This window comes from Pieris brassicae, chromosome 1, assembly GCF_905147105.1.
Source record: "Pieris brassicae chromosome 1, ilPieBrab1.1, whole genome shotgun sequence".
Classification (NCBI taxonomy): Eukaryota; Metazoa; Arthropoda; class Insecta; order Lepidoptera; family Pieridae; genus Pieris; species Pieris brassicae.
Window position 1 is genome coordinate 3,237,722 of NC_059665.1, and position 14,663 is coordinate 3,252,384.

A 14,663-nucleotide genomic window follows, 5' to 3' on the forward strand; every position below is an offset into this window, starting at 1 on the left:
TTTATTTGAGACCAAAAAATTACCGAACTTATTTTAAATTTGAATAGATATTAATTCTTTGATAGTGAAGTCTTTTTCTTGGGGGCAATAAGTCGTTAGTATGGAAGCCCTTTAACGATTGCTCTACCGCCAAGAGGCAATTATAAGAACAGACTATGTTCTATATTTTAATTTCAACTTATAAGTAAAACCTATCAGCAAGCACGCCCAACGCGTTCCAAATTCATGATTTACGAGTTTTTACGCAAAAAGTTGCAAACTGTTCCACTTTGGCATTTTAGGCGAAGTAAAAACCGGTTTCACAAAACACTTGCGTGTTGAAAACTAATTTTACGCTATTTTCTATTTAGGTGAAATACTTAAAAAGTCATTTAGTTACGATATCACACCTTTATACTAACCGGAAAGTTATAATAACATTTTAATTATACAGGAATCTTACATTTCAACTATTATCAGTTCACTTGTTTTGACTCGCATAGACAATAAAAGTGGAGTTCTTTCTAATGTCTTGCGCTTTGATCCCATTGTCTACTGGTCGGTTAGTTAAAATAGAAGTCGTTTCGTGAATATTCTTGTGATTTTACTGTAAGGATTATGATGTATGAAATCAACATTCATAATAGCAACTCTTGTCGGTCGTTTGCGTGAGCCTCTAGTAGAAGACTTAGATCGACCTCTTAGATTGCTGTCCAAAACATTGTATGAGGCATTTGACTTTTCCATATGCATGCAACTAGAAATGGAATTCAAATTTAAACGCAGTCGAGCACAAACCACTAACCGAAACCAACCGTGTCGTAATAACGTTTTATCAAACGATTACCTAATACGTGTTTTGTTACCAATTATTAACGGCGGAGTAATTGCAATTTGTCTCATGCACATGAAATATTTTTAATAATGTACATCAATTAATCTATGTACGGAACAATTGTTTGAAGCCCTCGTGCGGTCAGAGCCAATCACTGTTTCTGTTTCACTAATATTATATGAGGAATACCTAACTTAAATGATTAGGTTGGTGGAAAAAGAACAAATTGAAAAAATCTACCGCTTAAACACTGGGACTCTGAGGATTTATGGAGCCTAGAAATAGATACGGGAATTTAATTTTAATACATCTTTCATGGCCCACCAGTTATAAATCTATCTTTCTCAGTCAGTCATAAAACATTACCATAAACTCGACCTAGATAATAAACATTATTAGAACATGCTGCGATGAGTTATAGCGTTTTATTTATTTTCTAATGACAGAGTATTGTATGGTTTATAATATTGCCTATTTCATGCGAGTTTCAAATAACTACATTTTTACCAGTGACGTAACAACCAGGGTTGGCAAAATGCAATGGGCCCCCGACACGAGAGGGCCTGTGTGTGCCCAAGAGGCCGCGAGTTCAAAAATGTTTAGCTTTCCTCACGTTTCCTTCACCGAAAAGCTAGCAAATGGATCGATGATGAATGCATTGAGATATTATGTTCTATGGATGAATGCAATACGCATTATGCATATCAAATAATAATAGAACTGTGACAGCGCTGTTTAATCCGGTAAAGTCGTAAGTTACGTTATATTACTTTAGTCTTTGTAACGGAATTTATGTGCCTTGAGGCACTTAACGTTCGCAGCATACGTTGTCAGCAACGGAAACAGGAAGACAGTAGTGCGCTATTTAATCATTTATATTATATATTATCTATGTAACGTGCGCCCTAACCCTGTGCGTTTGAATCATAGCTGTGTACCAAATTAAAAAAAAAGATTACAAAGTGCGCATTTAACACTTGATCATACCGTTAAGAAAGCCGGCATGCCTTAGACTCAAAAATCGACAGTGTGTGTCAGGCATAGAAGGCTAATCAGCGACTTGCCTATTAAGAAAAAATAATGACCACGAACTAGATACAGGTTGTAGCGCCACTGTTTTCTTGCTGGTATTATCTATCTATTGGCACAAGCAGTGTGCAAGAGCAGTGTTGAACAAGTGGATTACCCGTTGCGTGCAATTCTAAATCAATATCTCGCAATAACAAAGGCTGTGTATATCTGTATATATTATAGATTTTCTTTGCTTGTGAAGGAAAACATCGCGAGCACACCAACTTGTATGTCGGACTCAAAAATCTTCAACTTTTAACATTAAATAGCTCGAAAACATATGGAGACAAGACTTTTAAAGGGTTTCTCTACAACCAATATTCTGGAAATATAGTCAAAATATCATCTATTCGCGTAAAACATTTACTTCCAGTTCTTAAATCAAGGACTGGCAATGAATACAAATTTATAAACAATATACAATACATATTAAATTTATATATAAGTATAAATGAACTAATAATTTAATTGTGTCCAAGTACCGAAACGTTTGACACGCTTCTGACTCATAGCTAATAACCACACAATAGTTACAGTTAGGTTTCCCATCCATAAACTTTATTCATTCAATCATGACTATTTTTTAGCCGATACCGTTTTCTTGGTTTTTATACCGAGTAACTGCGCATTTGCTATAAATTATAATCTCCATAATAATTAATCATCTCCCTTAATAATTGTTCATCATTAAACGCTACAGGGCCTTGGCGGACTCTGTCGTGGCTAATAAAAGTTATTCTTTAATTAGTAAGAAATAATCGTGGACGGTGTGACAAATGAAACTCACTGATTGCAGTTTGTAGCCTTCCTGCACATGCGTGTGCATTATAGATTACCTTTTGCAATGATTTCATATAATATAAAATATTTTAGAGTTCAAAATTGGACGTATGATTGTCAAAATGTTTGGTATTTTACAAAGCATGAGGAGAATGAATGACAAGTCCAATCCTACTATATTATCTTACACCTTACGCAATAGGCATACATACTTATAAAAAGGCGGCGTGTAAAGCTTCCCGCTTGTCGGATATCCATCAATCGCGGAGTGAAAGTCAATAAAATGCGATGAAACCATGTGAATTCACAAACACTTGATTGCGTACCTAGCAATTTGATATGGCGTGATGCAAACGGGTATTCGTAATGTTTTAACCTTGTGAGTACTCATTACAAAAATTATATTTATATTTTACCTAGATACTATAACGATGTTATGGGTAGATTAAGGTATCTAAGATAAACAGTTACAAGGCTACCGTGGTACTTTATCATCCGATTATTTACTATCATATTATATGTTATTAGTTTACTGTATGTAAAACAATTGATTTCTAAGTTTTTATTTTTCTTCTTAATTTTTACGACTTGACGCAACCGATTGTATTTTTTTTACAAGTGACAGTAACGGTTTCGTTGTTTTCATTAAGTGTACACCATATTTTTAGTATTAAATAAAACTCATATAATAATATTATCATTGTATTATATTAAATGTTCCTACATTCATTCATATCTCTGCTCTAGGTAACTGGAGTTTCAAATTGCCAGACCATATTTTAATTGAAGTATGCTCGTATAAGTTGACTTGCGAGCGCAGTGAAAAGTTGTTAAATACGTGGTACTTGTTAATTCTTCACTTTCTCACACGAAGGCATTGTGATTTTGCCTTTGAATACCAATTGTTCATGTGTGGAAGAAATATAAATTACCTTTATAGAAACAACACGAAGTACTCGCCGTGACTAAACTATTGAGTACTAGAAGACACAATTAATGGCACGACTTTTATTATGAATATAAGTTATCAAAACTAATAGTTTAATTTCGTTAAAGTCTTCCAGGCTTGAAAAGTTCTCCAGATTCCATTAATCGTACTGTTTCCCTCTCCTCAGCAGCAATTTTTGCTTTCAGTTTAGCATTTTCTATGTCTCGTTTTTTCTGTCTTTCTGCTTCTTCTTCTCTCCATTGGGCCTCCATTTTGCTATACAGCATTTGTTTACTAAAACCGTATATAATCCCAACAGCTAATAGAGCATATCTTGCAGCTCTTATAGAAGGTGAAACTTGTACAGGTGGTCCATAAGGTAACGACATTGCCATTGAAAATGATTAAATTTTTGAAGTGGTTTACTTTTATGAACGTTTACAAATTTACCGCAGATTTTGACTTGACATTGATATCATATTTTTAATCAGAGAACACTATTTTTTTTCCTCGGTTCATTGACCTTTTTGGTCAATCGGTTATGCATTTTGGAACGTCACTAGCCAGGAACATTATTATTTTGTAAGGAAATGCTTTAATTCAAAAGTACAGATTTATTTAAAAATATTAGACTGTATAAAATTATTTTAAAAATGTATTGTTTAAATAAAGTTTAGAAATCTATCTCGCAGTTTTCTTTTTGCTTCTCAGAAGGCCAGTGCCCGATTGCAACTAAAATACCGTTTATCTGTAGCAAATAGCAACTACCAATTTTAGCAGACTGGCGATGCGCCAGCGGTTAGCCTGGCGTAATAGCGTGGTCAACAGTACCAAACATTTATCGAATCAATCACGAGTCACTACAATTAATTCATATCTCTATATTACACAATAATTTTTTTTGCATGATATCTTAAATAAATCGCCTTGAGCAGTTGCTTAATTAGAGTACTATTTCGATAAAGATTTAAATATTTTTATTTTTCTTCTAGAAAAAAAAAATTAAAAATCTATATTATATCATTAAGAGTACAGTTAGCGTACATAGTTACCTACAAATGTTTCGAAATTGGGAAGATGCACGAAGTCGTTAACGTTTCTTAGTTTAATAGGTCTTAATTAGGTATATTAAGCATTAATACTAAAATATAAAAATCATATTAAACGGCAAATTTTAATATTTATTTCATTCATAACTTGAAAGCAACCGATAGCAAAGCCATACACTATTTATTTGAGCCGACTAATTTATCTAGGCATAATGGAAGTGACTTTGTGAAATAGACATTTGCATACATACTCGAACGACTAAAGTACGATCTCAATGAATAATAAGGAAGGTCGTGACTTCGTGACGGGAGTTCAATAGCAACAAGTCATTAGGCAGGCCAAGCATGAAATAGAATATTACACAATATTCTATTGTTGTTCAGAGATAATTGTAGTAGTATTTTGACACAAGCCATGACCTCCCATACCTACGGCAGTTAAATAAAGTTTTTTAATTAATATTTTTTATTTATATGCAAAAGGTTTTTTTTTATTTGATACGATATTATGAAAACGCTACCGATTGTTGTTGTTATTATAATGGGTTACAAATAACTACTATGGTTTCCCATTGCGAAGCTATATTAATTTTTGACTACAGGTGTAAACATACAATAGAAACAAAATATTAAGATGTATAATATTTAATTTATTAGCACAGCGAAAATATTTAGATAACTATATGTTTTATTGTTAATTTTTTTGTAATTTGTAAGTACCTACTACTTACATACAGTACTTTTTTACATAGTTAACAAATAAGCATCTACACCAAAATTTGGTAAAAAATCTGGTTTGGGTGTTCCCAAAAAATTCAATACTTTGTTGACAAAAAACCGGTAATGAAACAAGCCTTTCACAACACCAAGACATATACAAGTTGCGCTTCTCTAACTACAGTCTGTCCCTTTTTTACACAAGGTACTGTCGTAATTTTTATTCACTCCCACTTATGTCCATTTTTCCTTTTCTGACTAGTAATCGGTTTTCCAGTCTTTGATTGTCATCCATTCGCGTTAGACGGTGCTATTGGCGCTATAATAAATAATACTTGCTGTTTTGTAGTTCTGAGTTTATAGAAATAAAGAAGTGATACCAATACATATTCGAAACATTCCACGTAAGGTTAAGTTTTTTTTATGAAATAACACAGCATTCAGCACAGTTTTCTGTTCTGTTGTGTCTGATTAATACAAACGTTCCCGTTATCGATTAATTTCTATGGGTGTGGTGTCGTGTTTATTTACCGTGTAGTCTTATTATGTAATGATAAAGGATTTTATGTGAACGGTGTGATACTTTGTGTTTGCAGAAGTCGTCAAGTACGAAAACGACGACAATGACGACACCGGCCAAGTTGTACGGCAGAGAATTGTCCACATACGATGAAATTGATGTCGACGAACTTTTGTCGAAGTTGACACAAGAAGAACTGACTATGCTTGCTAAGGAAGTAGACCCCGATGTAAGTTTTACTTCATTATTTTATATATTCAACTCTTGATACAGCAAGACTGATAACTTAAGGTTAGTCTCAGCATCGTAATTTATTCTGCTTTCTAAAAGTTATTCAGAAAGAAAAAATCGAAGATTTATTCCTTTAAGATGCAATTTAATGGTACACAGTACATTGTTTTATACCTTTTTATATGTAATAACTTTATCTAATATTATGACTTTTAAAATATATAGGGAATTCTTCTTTGTACATATCAAAATTAAGATAAAATTTTAAAAGTAGCATCATCTTTGTAATTGAAGATTACCTCATTCCGCCTTACAAGTTGTTAAGGAATCTTTTAATGAATCTAAATGAATTTTATTATCACTGTAGTGTTAGGCACAATCATGACTCATATTTTATTAACAATATGTTATCTTGAGTTCCACTTTATTGGAAAATAATACCTGCTACAATTAGATAAAGTTATGTTAACACATTTATATAAAAAAAAAATATATAAAAAATATTGTATTTTTTTGTTTCTCAGTTCAGCCTGTAAAAACTTATTTACTTGTTATTAAGTGATTTGTAGCAACAATTTATATCTTTTTTAATATTCTTTATGTATCTGCAGTATATAATAAACAGTAATGAGATTAAAAGGTTGTGAATAAGGTCAAAATTACATTGTCATATCATAAATTTAACATGTTTAAACATTTATAGTTATTAGTCTATTCTCACACTTTTAAATAGTATTTCACTCTCATTCTTCAACAAAAATAAAAACAAAAAAGTGCATAAGTACACCAGCTAATTTAAAAGCGGGTGATTTAAAAAAATTAAGTAATGTAAATTAGTTTCATTGAATAATAGAATCTAACCATCTTGTTTGTAAAACTAAATTGGTTCACTTACACTTGTACAAGTACTCTTTGTATCCACCTGTTAAGTTGTATTTATGGTGTATTGAAGTTGTAGACAAATACATTTGTTAAAAAAATGCAATGATTTATATCTTATAAATAGTGTAATTCTGTTTAAGAGGTGTGAACAACAAAGTTAATATAGAAGAATATTCTTGTTCAATATCTGTGAACACTTAAATAAAATACCTCATAATTTGTTTTATAACTTAATTAATCATCATTAATTTTAGGACACATTTTTACCACCATCACAAAGGACAAACTATGCATGTGAAAAGGATCCCACTGGCCCGCTGAATCGTAAGAAATTGATTGAACATATTAATAAGCAGGCACTTGAGACGCCTGATAGGCCAGAGGTGAAACCATATGTTGCTGGTGTTGTTAGAGGGAAAAAGGTAAGCTCTAATTACTACAACCCTATCAAACGGTGTGTAAAATTTTAATGTTGATTATTATCTAATATATAGACACATATCAAGCCACAGTATTTGATGCAATATTTATTGGAATGTTTTTAAAGTATTTTTTTTAAATATATAAAATAGATGTTTATAAGAAATTAATAAAGAAAAAATAATACATAGCTTCAATCCATTTAAAAAGTGTTTTCTTAATGTGTAAAAGCTATGTTAACAAAAGAATACTAAGAAATTAATTACCAAAATTTACTTATGCCAATACTACTGTTTCTATTCATAATTTTTTTTATTTTAAACATGTAGTTATGATAAGTAATACTTTTTGCGGAAGTGATGAAGTCATACTTTACTTTTTGTGTAATTTAAATGTAAATTATTCAAGGCTTTAAATTAACAAATTAAAAATGTTATATCCATGTTTCCATGTTACAATGGTATCTAAATTTATTATTGAACACTTACCTGCACTTAGGTTGATGTCTTAATTTGTATCTTGACCATGTAACTTCATACAGAAAAACAGTGTTTGACTGCGCTTGTACTAGGTTCAATCTAGATCAAGAGCTATAAAACTATTTGATTGACATTTATGTCTGAAAACTCAAATGTTTTGTCAAAAATGAATGATTCTTATGGTATCTATATTTGTGATTTTCAGTGGATTCCACCACCAGCTCCAGAGAAAGTCCGTGATGCAGATGAACAAATTACAATAGACCTAGGTGATGAATATGAGCAGGCACTCACCTCTGCCTCACAGGAGGAAATCATTGACCTTGCCGGTAAGTAATTTGTAATTATTGTTTACTGAAAAGTTTATAAGACATTGTATGTAAAAAAATGCTGGTTAGATGAGTTGAAAATACCCATATTGTATTGAACTATAATAATGTTTTAAAAAGTAGGACAAACCAGCGTTAGGGAATTTGCACCTGTTTTTTAAATTTAGTCAAATTTATTTTTGGATTTCACATATCATTACTTAAACCTATGGCTTTTACTTCAACACTATTTTAAGTTAGTCTTGAAGTATGAAAGGGAAAACTTTTTAAAGAAACAATTATTTCACAGTTGCTGAGTTTGATTCATGTTTCATTGACTGGAAAGGTTAGGATAAAAAAAATGCATAAATATAGTTTTCCTATAACATAAGTCGGCTAATTAAGGTTCAGTTGTCCTAGAAACCTCTCCATCACGGGCTTCTTTGTGTGGCCTGGATTGGTTATTCTCTCACATTCCACAAGAAAACAGTTTCGTTGTTGCTATGCAATAGCACTAAAAGGAATTTTTATCCAAATAATATTTTTACATAATATTATATCATATTATTTATTTTGTTATATGGTATAGATTATTATCTTATAGTAAAATATAATTTTACAAATCCAATTGTATACCTCATTCTTAGGTTTTTGTACTGAGAGTTTATAAACACAATGCTTACACGTCAAACTGCCTAATATTCGATTTTGGTTGGTTTTCCTTGTATAATATAAACTTTCTTCAGCGTCCCTATACAGAGTACAAACACTTAGCAATCATTTTTTATTCCAGCTATCCTCGGGTTCCACTCAATGATGAATCAGGACCAGTACCACGCCTCATTATTAAACAAGGGGCAACCAGTTGGCCTCGGATGGGACGGTATCACAAAAGCGACTAAACCGAAGGTATACAATAACCTTTTAAAATATTAAACTTAATTATATTTTACCTAGTTATATATACATCCTTTCAGGTAATGCTTAACTATTTCAAAAAGTACTGACTGCGTATGATTAAATTTTGATGATGATTGATTATTTAAAAAAATTGTCTTTGGCATGTTTGTTATTTGATGTAGTGTATACTAAACAACCTGAATATCTTTACAAAAAGCTCCTGTGGCGTAGTAATGACTAAAAGAATAAAGTGTTTTAAATATAGCGCGACATAATGTTGGAATAATATCCCTCCTCCATTGAAAAATCTTCAACTAAAATCAAATTTTTGTCGCACTTATAAAATAAAACATCTACTTACTCAACAAAAATCTCACGTAATATAGTTTTTAATCCGCCCAAAAATATTTATTTATCTGCTCAACAATTATTCTTGATTTAATTTACATTTTTTTTTCTTTCCTTGCTTACACTGCTTACTATTATTATTATTTATTTCTACTGAGTATTAGATTCTTATTTGTTTTTTGGCGACTGAGGTGCGAACTAGTTGCTCTGGTCTCTGGCAGAATGATCAGTGCTGTGGAACAACTCTGCTCCTCAGCATAATGCTGAGCCAGTGCCAATTACAACCACAGCACACACGCAATACACAATTAAATTTTTCTTTAAAAAAAATTGTTATTCTTTTTTTAATTATTTTTGTGTTTGATTATTGTTATTTTTTGTGTTTCTGTGTGTGTGTGTTTTGTTAGTAATAAATTTTATGTCTATGTCTAAATAAAAAAGATCATTTTTAGACATATAAACAAAAATTTACGAAATAAAGCATATATATACGAAGCCTAAATAGATACAACTCGTAAATTATGATTTCAACTTTTTACAATATCCATATAATTTTGAATTAGATTATTTTTCTTTTATTTAACAAACAAGGTTAAAACCACAAACTTCAATTAACCATATATTGTGATATCTTGCAAAGGTCTATATTTTATGCGGTACTAGAACCACACGCTAATGAGGATCTACTCCACATACTCATAATGGCATTTGGCCCAGCAACCGTGGTTCGATATCTGGGATGGCAAAAATAAAATTTGTTACATTGTACAAATGTTATTTTCAGGTGTACCCAATGGACCCACCAAACGACACTGACCCTGAAGATACCATCAAAAGAGTGAAGGAGAATGACCAGAATCTGACAGATCTCAATTGGAATAATATTAAGGTAATTTAATTTTATCCGATTCAAACATGTTCATGTAATTTGTAATAAATAGTAAATAACAACTAAATAGATTTCAGAAGCCGATTCTAAAAACCCATATTTTAATATATATGTTAAATTTAATTATACGAAACCTTAGGCATATATCAAAATATTTTTTTTCTTAATTCTTGATAAATCTTATGTACTGGTGTATAGTGACCTTATATATTGTTCCTAAATATTAACAATTGTTTTGTATATAAATAATTTTTATGTTTGTTCTTTTCTTGAGATTTTTTAAACCAATAAGAATTTTTAATAAAGAGACATTATCATTCTTATTAATGATTACAATACACTGAGTACACCCAAGCCTTGTTAAAAACTAAATCAAACGAATTCCACTGTTTTCGCAAAAGAACTCTTTCTCTTTCCATCACAGGGAAGAGATCAAAAGATATGGTCGATTGAAATTCACAAATCATTTAAGTTATTTTATAAATATCAGTCTTCATTAATTGGTACTTTTAAATTGGTTGGAAGAATTTCCTAATTCAAAGGCCGGCAACGCTCTTGCTTGATGGCAATGTTAGTGTCCATGGGCGGTTTGCCTCTTATTACATAAAACAAAAAAAAACACTCCTACCTACGGCAACCAAAATTGTTTTTCATACATTTATGTCATATTTAAAATTATTATTATATAACAAATTTCTCCTTTCAGAACATAAGCGATGAGAAATTCGAAAAACTCTTCGAAGGGTTAAAAACAAATACACATTTGGAAGTTCTATCGCTGGTTAACGTGGGCCTGAACGACCGCACGGCCCAACTCTTGGCTGATGCCTTGGAACAGAACACGACTTTGCGAGTGGTTAATGTGGAGACTAACTTTATTAGCCCCCCTGGTGTGGTGCAGTTGGTTAAGTCCCTGCTTACAACGACCATTGTTGAGGAGTTCCGGGCTTCCAACCAGGTATTCCATAATTACATGTAAACAAATCTTCATCTTAATATTAATTTAGCATTTAAAGAACAAGTTTGATAGTCTATTGGACAAATTAAAAAAAAAAAAGTTATTAAGTGTAATCTGTATAAAATGAGGTTTTATGGAGTAACATTGGCCTAAAGGGGTAGATACCAGGCCGTAAACTCAAAAAAAAAAATGTAGTAACATTTTTTGTACGCACAATTTAAAAACATGACATTTATACGTCAGTCACGTGACACAAGACGGCCACAGATCGAATCGATTATGACATAACATCTCTATCCGTAATTTGTCTTTGATCAAAAAATTGTCATTTACGACTGACAATTGATGCGTGAAATAAGTTGACATTTTGTATTGTCTTTTGTTAACATAACACATTAAAAAAAACACCTTTTTACCGGATTGAATCATAAACATATAATTATTTTACATAATTTTAAATTTCTCCCGACGTTTCGCGTGCTTCATAGCGTGAGTGGTCACCGTGACCTTGACATTTGTTTAAGTGTTCCCTCAGCGTGCCTAGAGAGCGTTATGGCAGTTTCTAGAATTTTTCAAACCCATATAGAACAGAATAAAAAATAATTTTAGGTTCTTTAATATAAATATATAGAACTTCTCTGATCGTTGGTTCCAAACAAATAATTGGTAAGAAAAAAACAAGCAGTGTTATCGTCAGGTTGTCTTCTTACATAGGCATCGACAGTTTAGCAATCTGCTCTGACTTTTGCTAGACTGCTCCATCTCTTCGGCAGACCATCTGCCCATCTATTATCCGTAGCTCTTGTTGAAAGTCACAGTTGACATAGGTTCTAAGTCACTTAAGTCGACGCATTTTAAAAGTCGTCGAACTAAATATCACTTATAGTAGCAATGTGTACGTAATGCAACCCGTTATCGATACTTAGCGACCTGCGCACGCACACTGACTCCTGATTGGTCGTTACGCATAATTGTTGTTGTTTTTCTATAAATACTTACGTAATACTTACATTGGGAATTTATCTTCTAACGAGGTTTTGAAGAAATTAAATGGTGACATTTATTATACAAATTAAAAACCATTATTTTCAGACAACGAAAAATTATTAACATAATTTATCGTATCTATCCCGTTATAGCGCTCTACACGTCTTACTCACATCCCTACCTCTCCATAAGACCTGTAAGTGCGAGCGAGACAGATAGATAAATATGATTTATGACCCAAAGCCACAGTTCATACGACTACTATAAATAGATAATCTGAAATTATTTTTAAAATCTGGTCAAACAGCTAATTCTTCCTTCAAAGTCTTTACTTCGATGGATATCTACTACTTACTACAAATAAAGTTCCATTTTCTGTTATTATTATTTCAGCGGTCGCAAGTCCTCGGCAACAAGATTGAGATGGAAATAACGAAGTTGGTGGAAGCAAATCCGACTTTGCTCCGACTGGGTCTGCACCTCGAGTACAGCGACGCTCGTCATCGCGTCGCCAGCCATCTGCAGAGGAACATCGACAGAAGTCAGTACCGTTTCTTTACATTAAGGCTTATTATCGCTTAAATATTCGGACGTCAGATATATATATAGTCCAGTTTAAGTTATAGTGCCTTTTTAGGATTTTCAGAAATGTTCGTACTTTTATGGTCTAGATAAATTTAATATTATTTTTTTCTTATTAAATCTGTATTTGGATTCTTTCTTGGTATTTTGAGTCTTAAATTAAGCAGCATAACGGCGCTGTTCCTTGACACTGCGGGACTTATTCTAAGATTTGTTGGTAATCAGAACTATATATATTTTAGGTTATAAAGCATATCCACAGACGGAAGACGTTCCAGATTTTATTTTTCCACACATATCATTATAATTGCCATCTCATAACGAATTACACGTTTATCCATCACAGCGTCTAAAACAATCATTACGTACAGATGGAGACTCGATGAGGCCCGCACGTCGTCATCACACACGTAACATTTTACCTTTAAATAGTAGGCGATCATTCTCAACCTAATGCCGTACACCATGCATGGTACGTTTTGCTTAGGAGTTACTAGAGCATCCCTCGAGCATGACACCGGGTGTGTATAATGGCCATCGATATTGTCAGATTGCCGAGTACAAAAGCGCACTAGCGTGTCCCTGCGGCTCCGCCTGCCCGGCCGGCCGCCCGCGGTGGGCGTCGACGCTAGCTTGTTGAACCTCACGCCGCCCAGCGCCGAAACGCCCACGCCCACTGAGGAGACGGTAATACCGGTCCGCGACGAGAGCGTCGAAAACACAATCCTCATACCGGCAGACATTGTTCAGCAGCACGGACGTAGCCCGACGACCACGCAATTGCCCGACTCTAACCCAAATCCATACTCGTAAGTGCGCAGGTTCGCGTGTTCGTGCACGCGGATTCGGTCAATAACGCACTCGTGTTCACATTTTAACCCGACGATCGCCATTTTGTTCCACCACAGTCACTTGTTTTATTCCATTGCAGTACGGAAAGACCTAACGCTACGACTCCAGTTCAGGTTCTTTAACAACCTGCAAAAAGGCGCGCGTAGCCAATAGATTAAGGTCAGGCCACGAGGCACGATGTTGGCACGGCGGCGGTTAACATTCTTCGCTTTTAATAAAGCTTTTTTTACAGTGACGATTGAATAACTAAACCGCAGTTTTACAAGAACTCTACGCTTAATGTAAAACAGCAATTTAACCCACACTTCTGTAGGTAGTTCATGTATTTTAACGATAATGTTTGTTCGGGGAGTGTAGGCATCGGAGCCGGTTAAGTTGGATTTTGTTTGGGCTGAGCCAGCCGAGATATTGGCGAGCTTCAGCACTGTAGGTCTTCAGAGTACGGGGTCAGATAGATACAATCATAATTTGCCAGAGATTTCTAACTTCCACGCATGAGAGTGAACACTAACTGAATGAAAATGAGTTCTATGAAACAGCATGGTTATTGTTTTTCTTCAGTGTGTAATTTTGTTTTGATTTCCTTTGCGCTAACAAATATCATTTGGCTAAAGGCAGTGAGAATTTAAAAACAAAGACGAATCACGCCGTCGTTTGATTGTGATTGGCTAATCACAGACACGGGATGCGATACGTTACGTTTTTGAAACTTTTCACTCAATTCGAAATGAATTTAATTAATTTGTTTAGCTCAAGTGATTTTTGGTAGTGTCGATTGTCTGTACATAAGCCCTTTCAATGTGTGTGTGTATGTATTACAGTACGCCAGCAGCGACGGAGCCAGAATAACGCTTAGAAGACGCAACGACACGTGTGGTGAGTCTCTTACAAGACATACACTTTAGAAGACAAATATCGGATAATTATAGCATAGGCTAAATACTGTAA

The 14,663-nt window shown here is 33.3% G+C and overlaps 1 protein-coding gene across 7 annotated transcripts in view; it reads left to right on the top strand.

Moving 5' to 3' along the window:
- Nucleotides 1-14,663, top strand: part of LOC123711121 (tropomodulin-1) — a 46,966-nt gene that overhangs the window by 30,008 nt on the left and 2,295 nt on the right. For 2 of the 7 annotated variants that reach the window (XR_006753918.1, XR_006753909.1), the window contains exons 2-11: nucleotides 5,956-6,108; nucleotides 7,247-7,414; nucleotides 8,097-8,220; nucleotides 8,993-9,108; nucleotides 10,232-10,336; nucleotides 11,043-11,294; nucleotides 12,675-12,822; nucleotides 13,414-13,672; nucleotides 13,795-13,874; nucleotides 14,537-14,591. Coding sequence is in view for 2 of the 7 variants with exons in the window: in XM_045663620.1 (XP_045519576.1) it covers nucleotides 5,956-6,108; nucleotides 7,247-7,414; nucleotides 8,097-8,220; nucleotides 8,993-9,108; nucleotides 10,232-10,336; nucleotides 11,043-11,294; nucleotides 12,675-12,822; nucleotides 13,414-13,672; nucleotides 14,537-14,564 (1,353 nt within the window). In the remaining 5 variants the exon portion in view is untranslated. Of the gene's footprint in view, nucleotides 1-5,625; nucleotides 5,769-5,955; nucleotides 6,109-7,246; nucleotides 7,415-8,096; nucleotides 8,221-8,992; nucleotides 9,109-10,231; nucleotides 10,337-11,042; nucleotides 11,295-12,674; nucleotides 12,823-13,413; nucleotides 13,673-13,794; nucleotides 13,875-14,536; nucleotides 14,592-14,663 lie in introns of those variants that run through there. The other 5 variants (XR_006753926.1, XR_006753929.1, XR_006753932.1 and 2 more) reach the window with 5 other exon arrangements.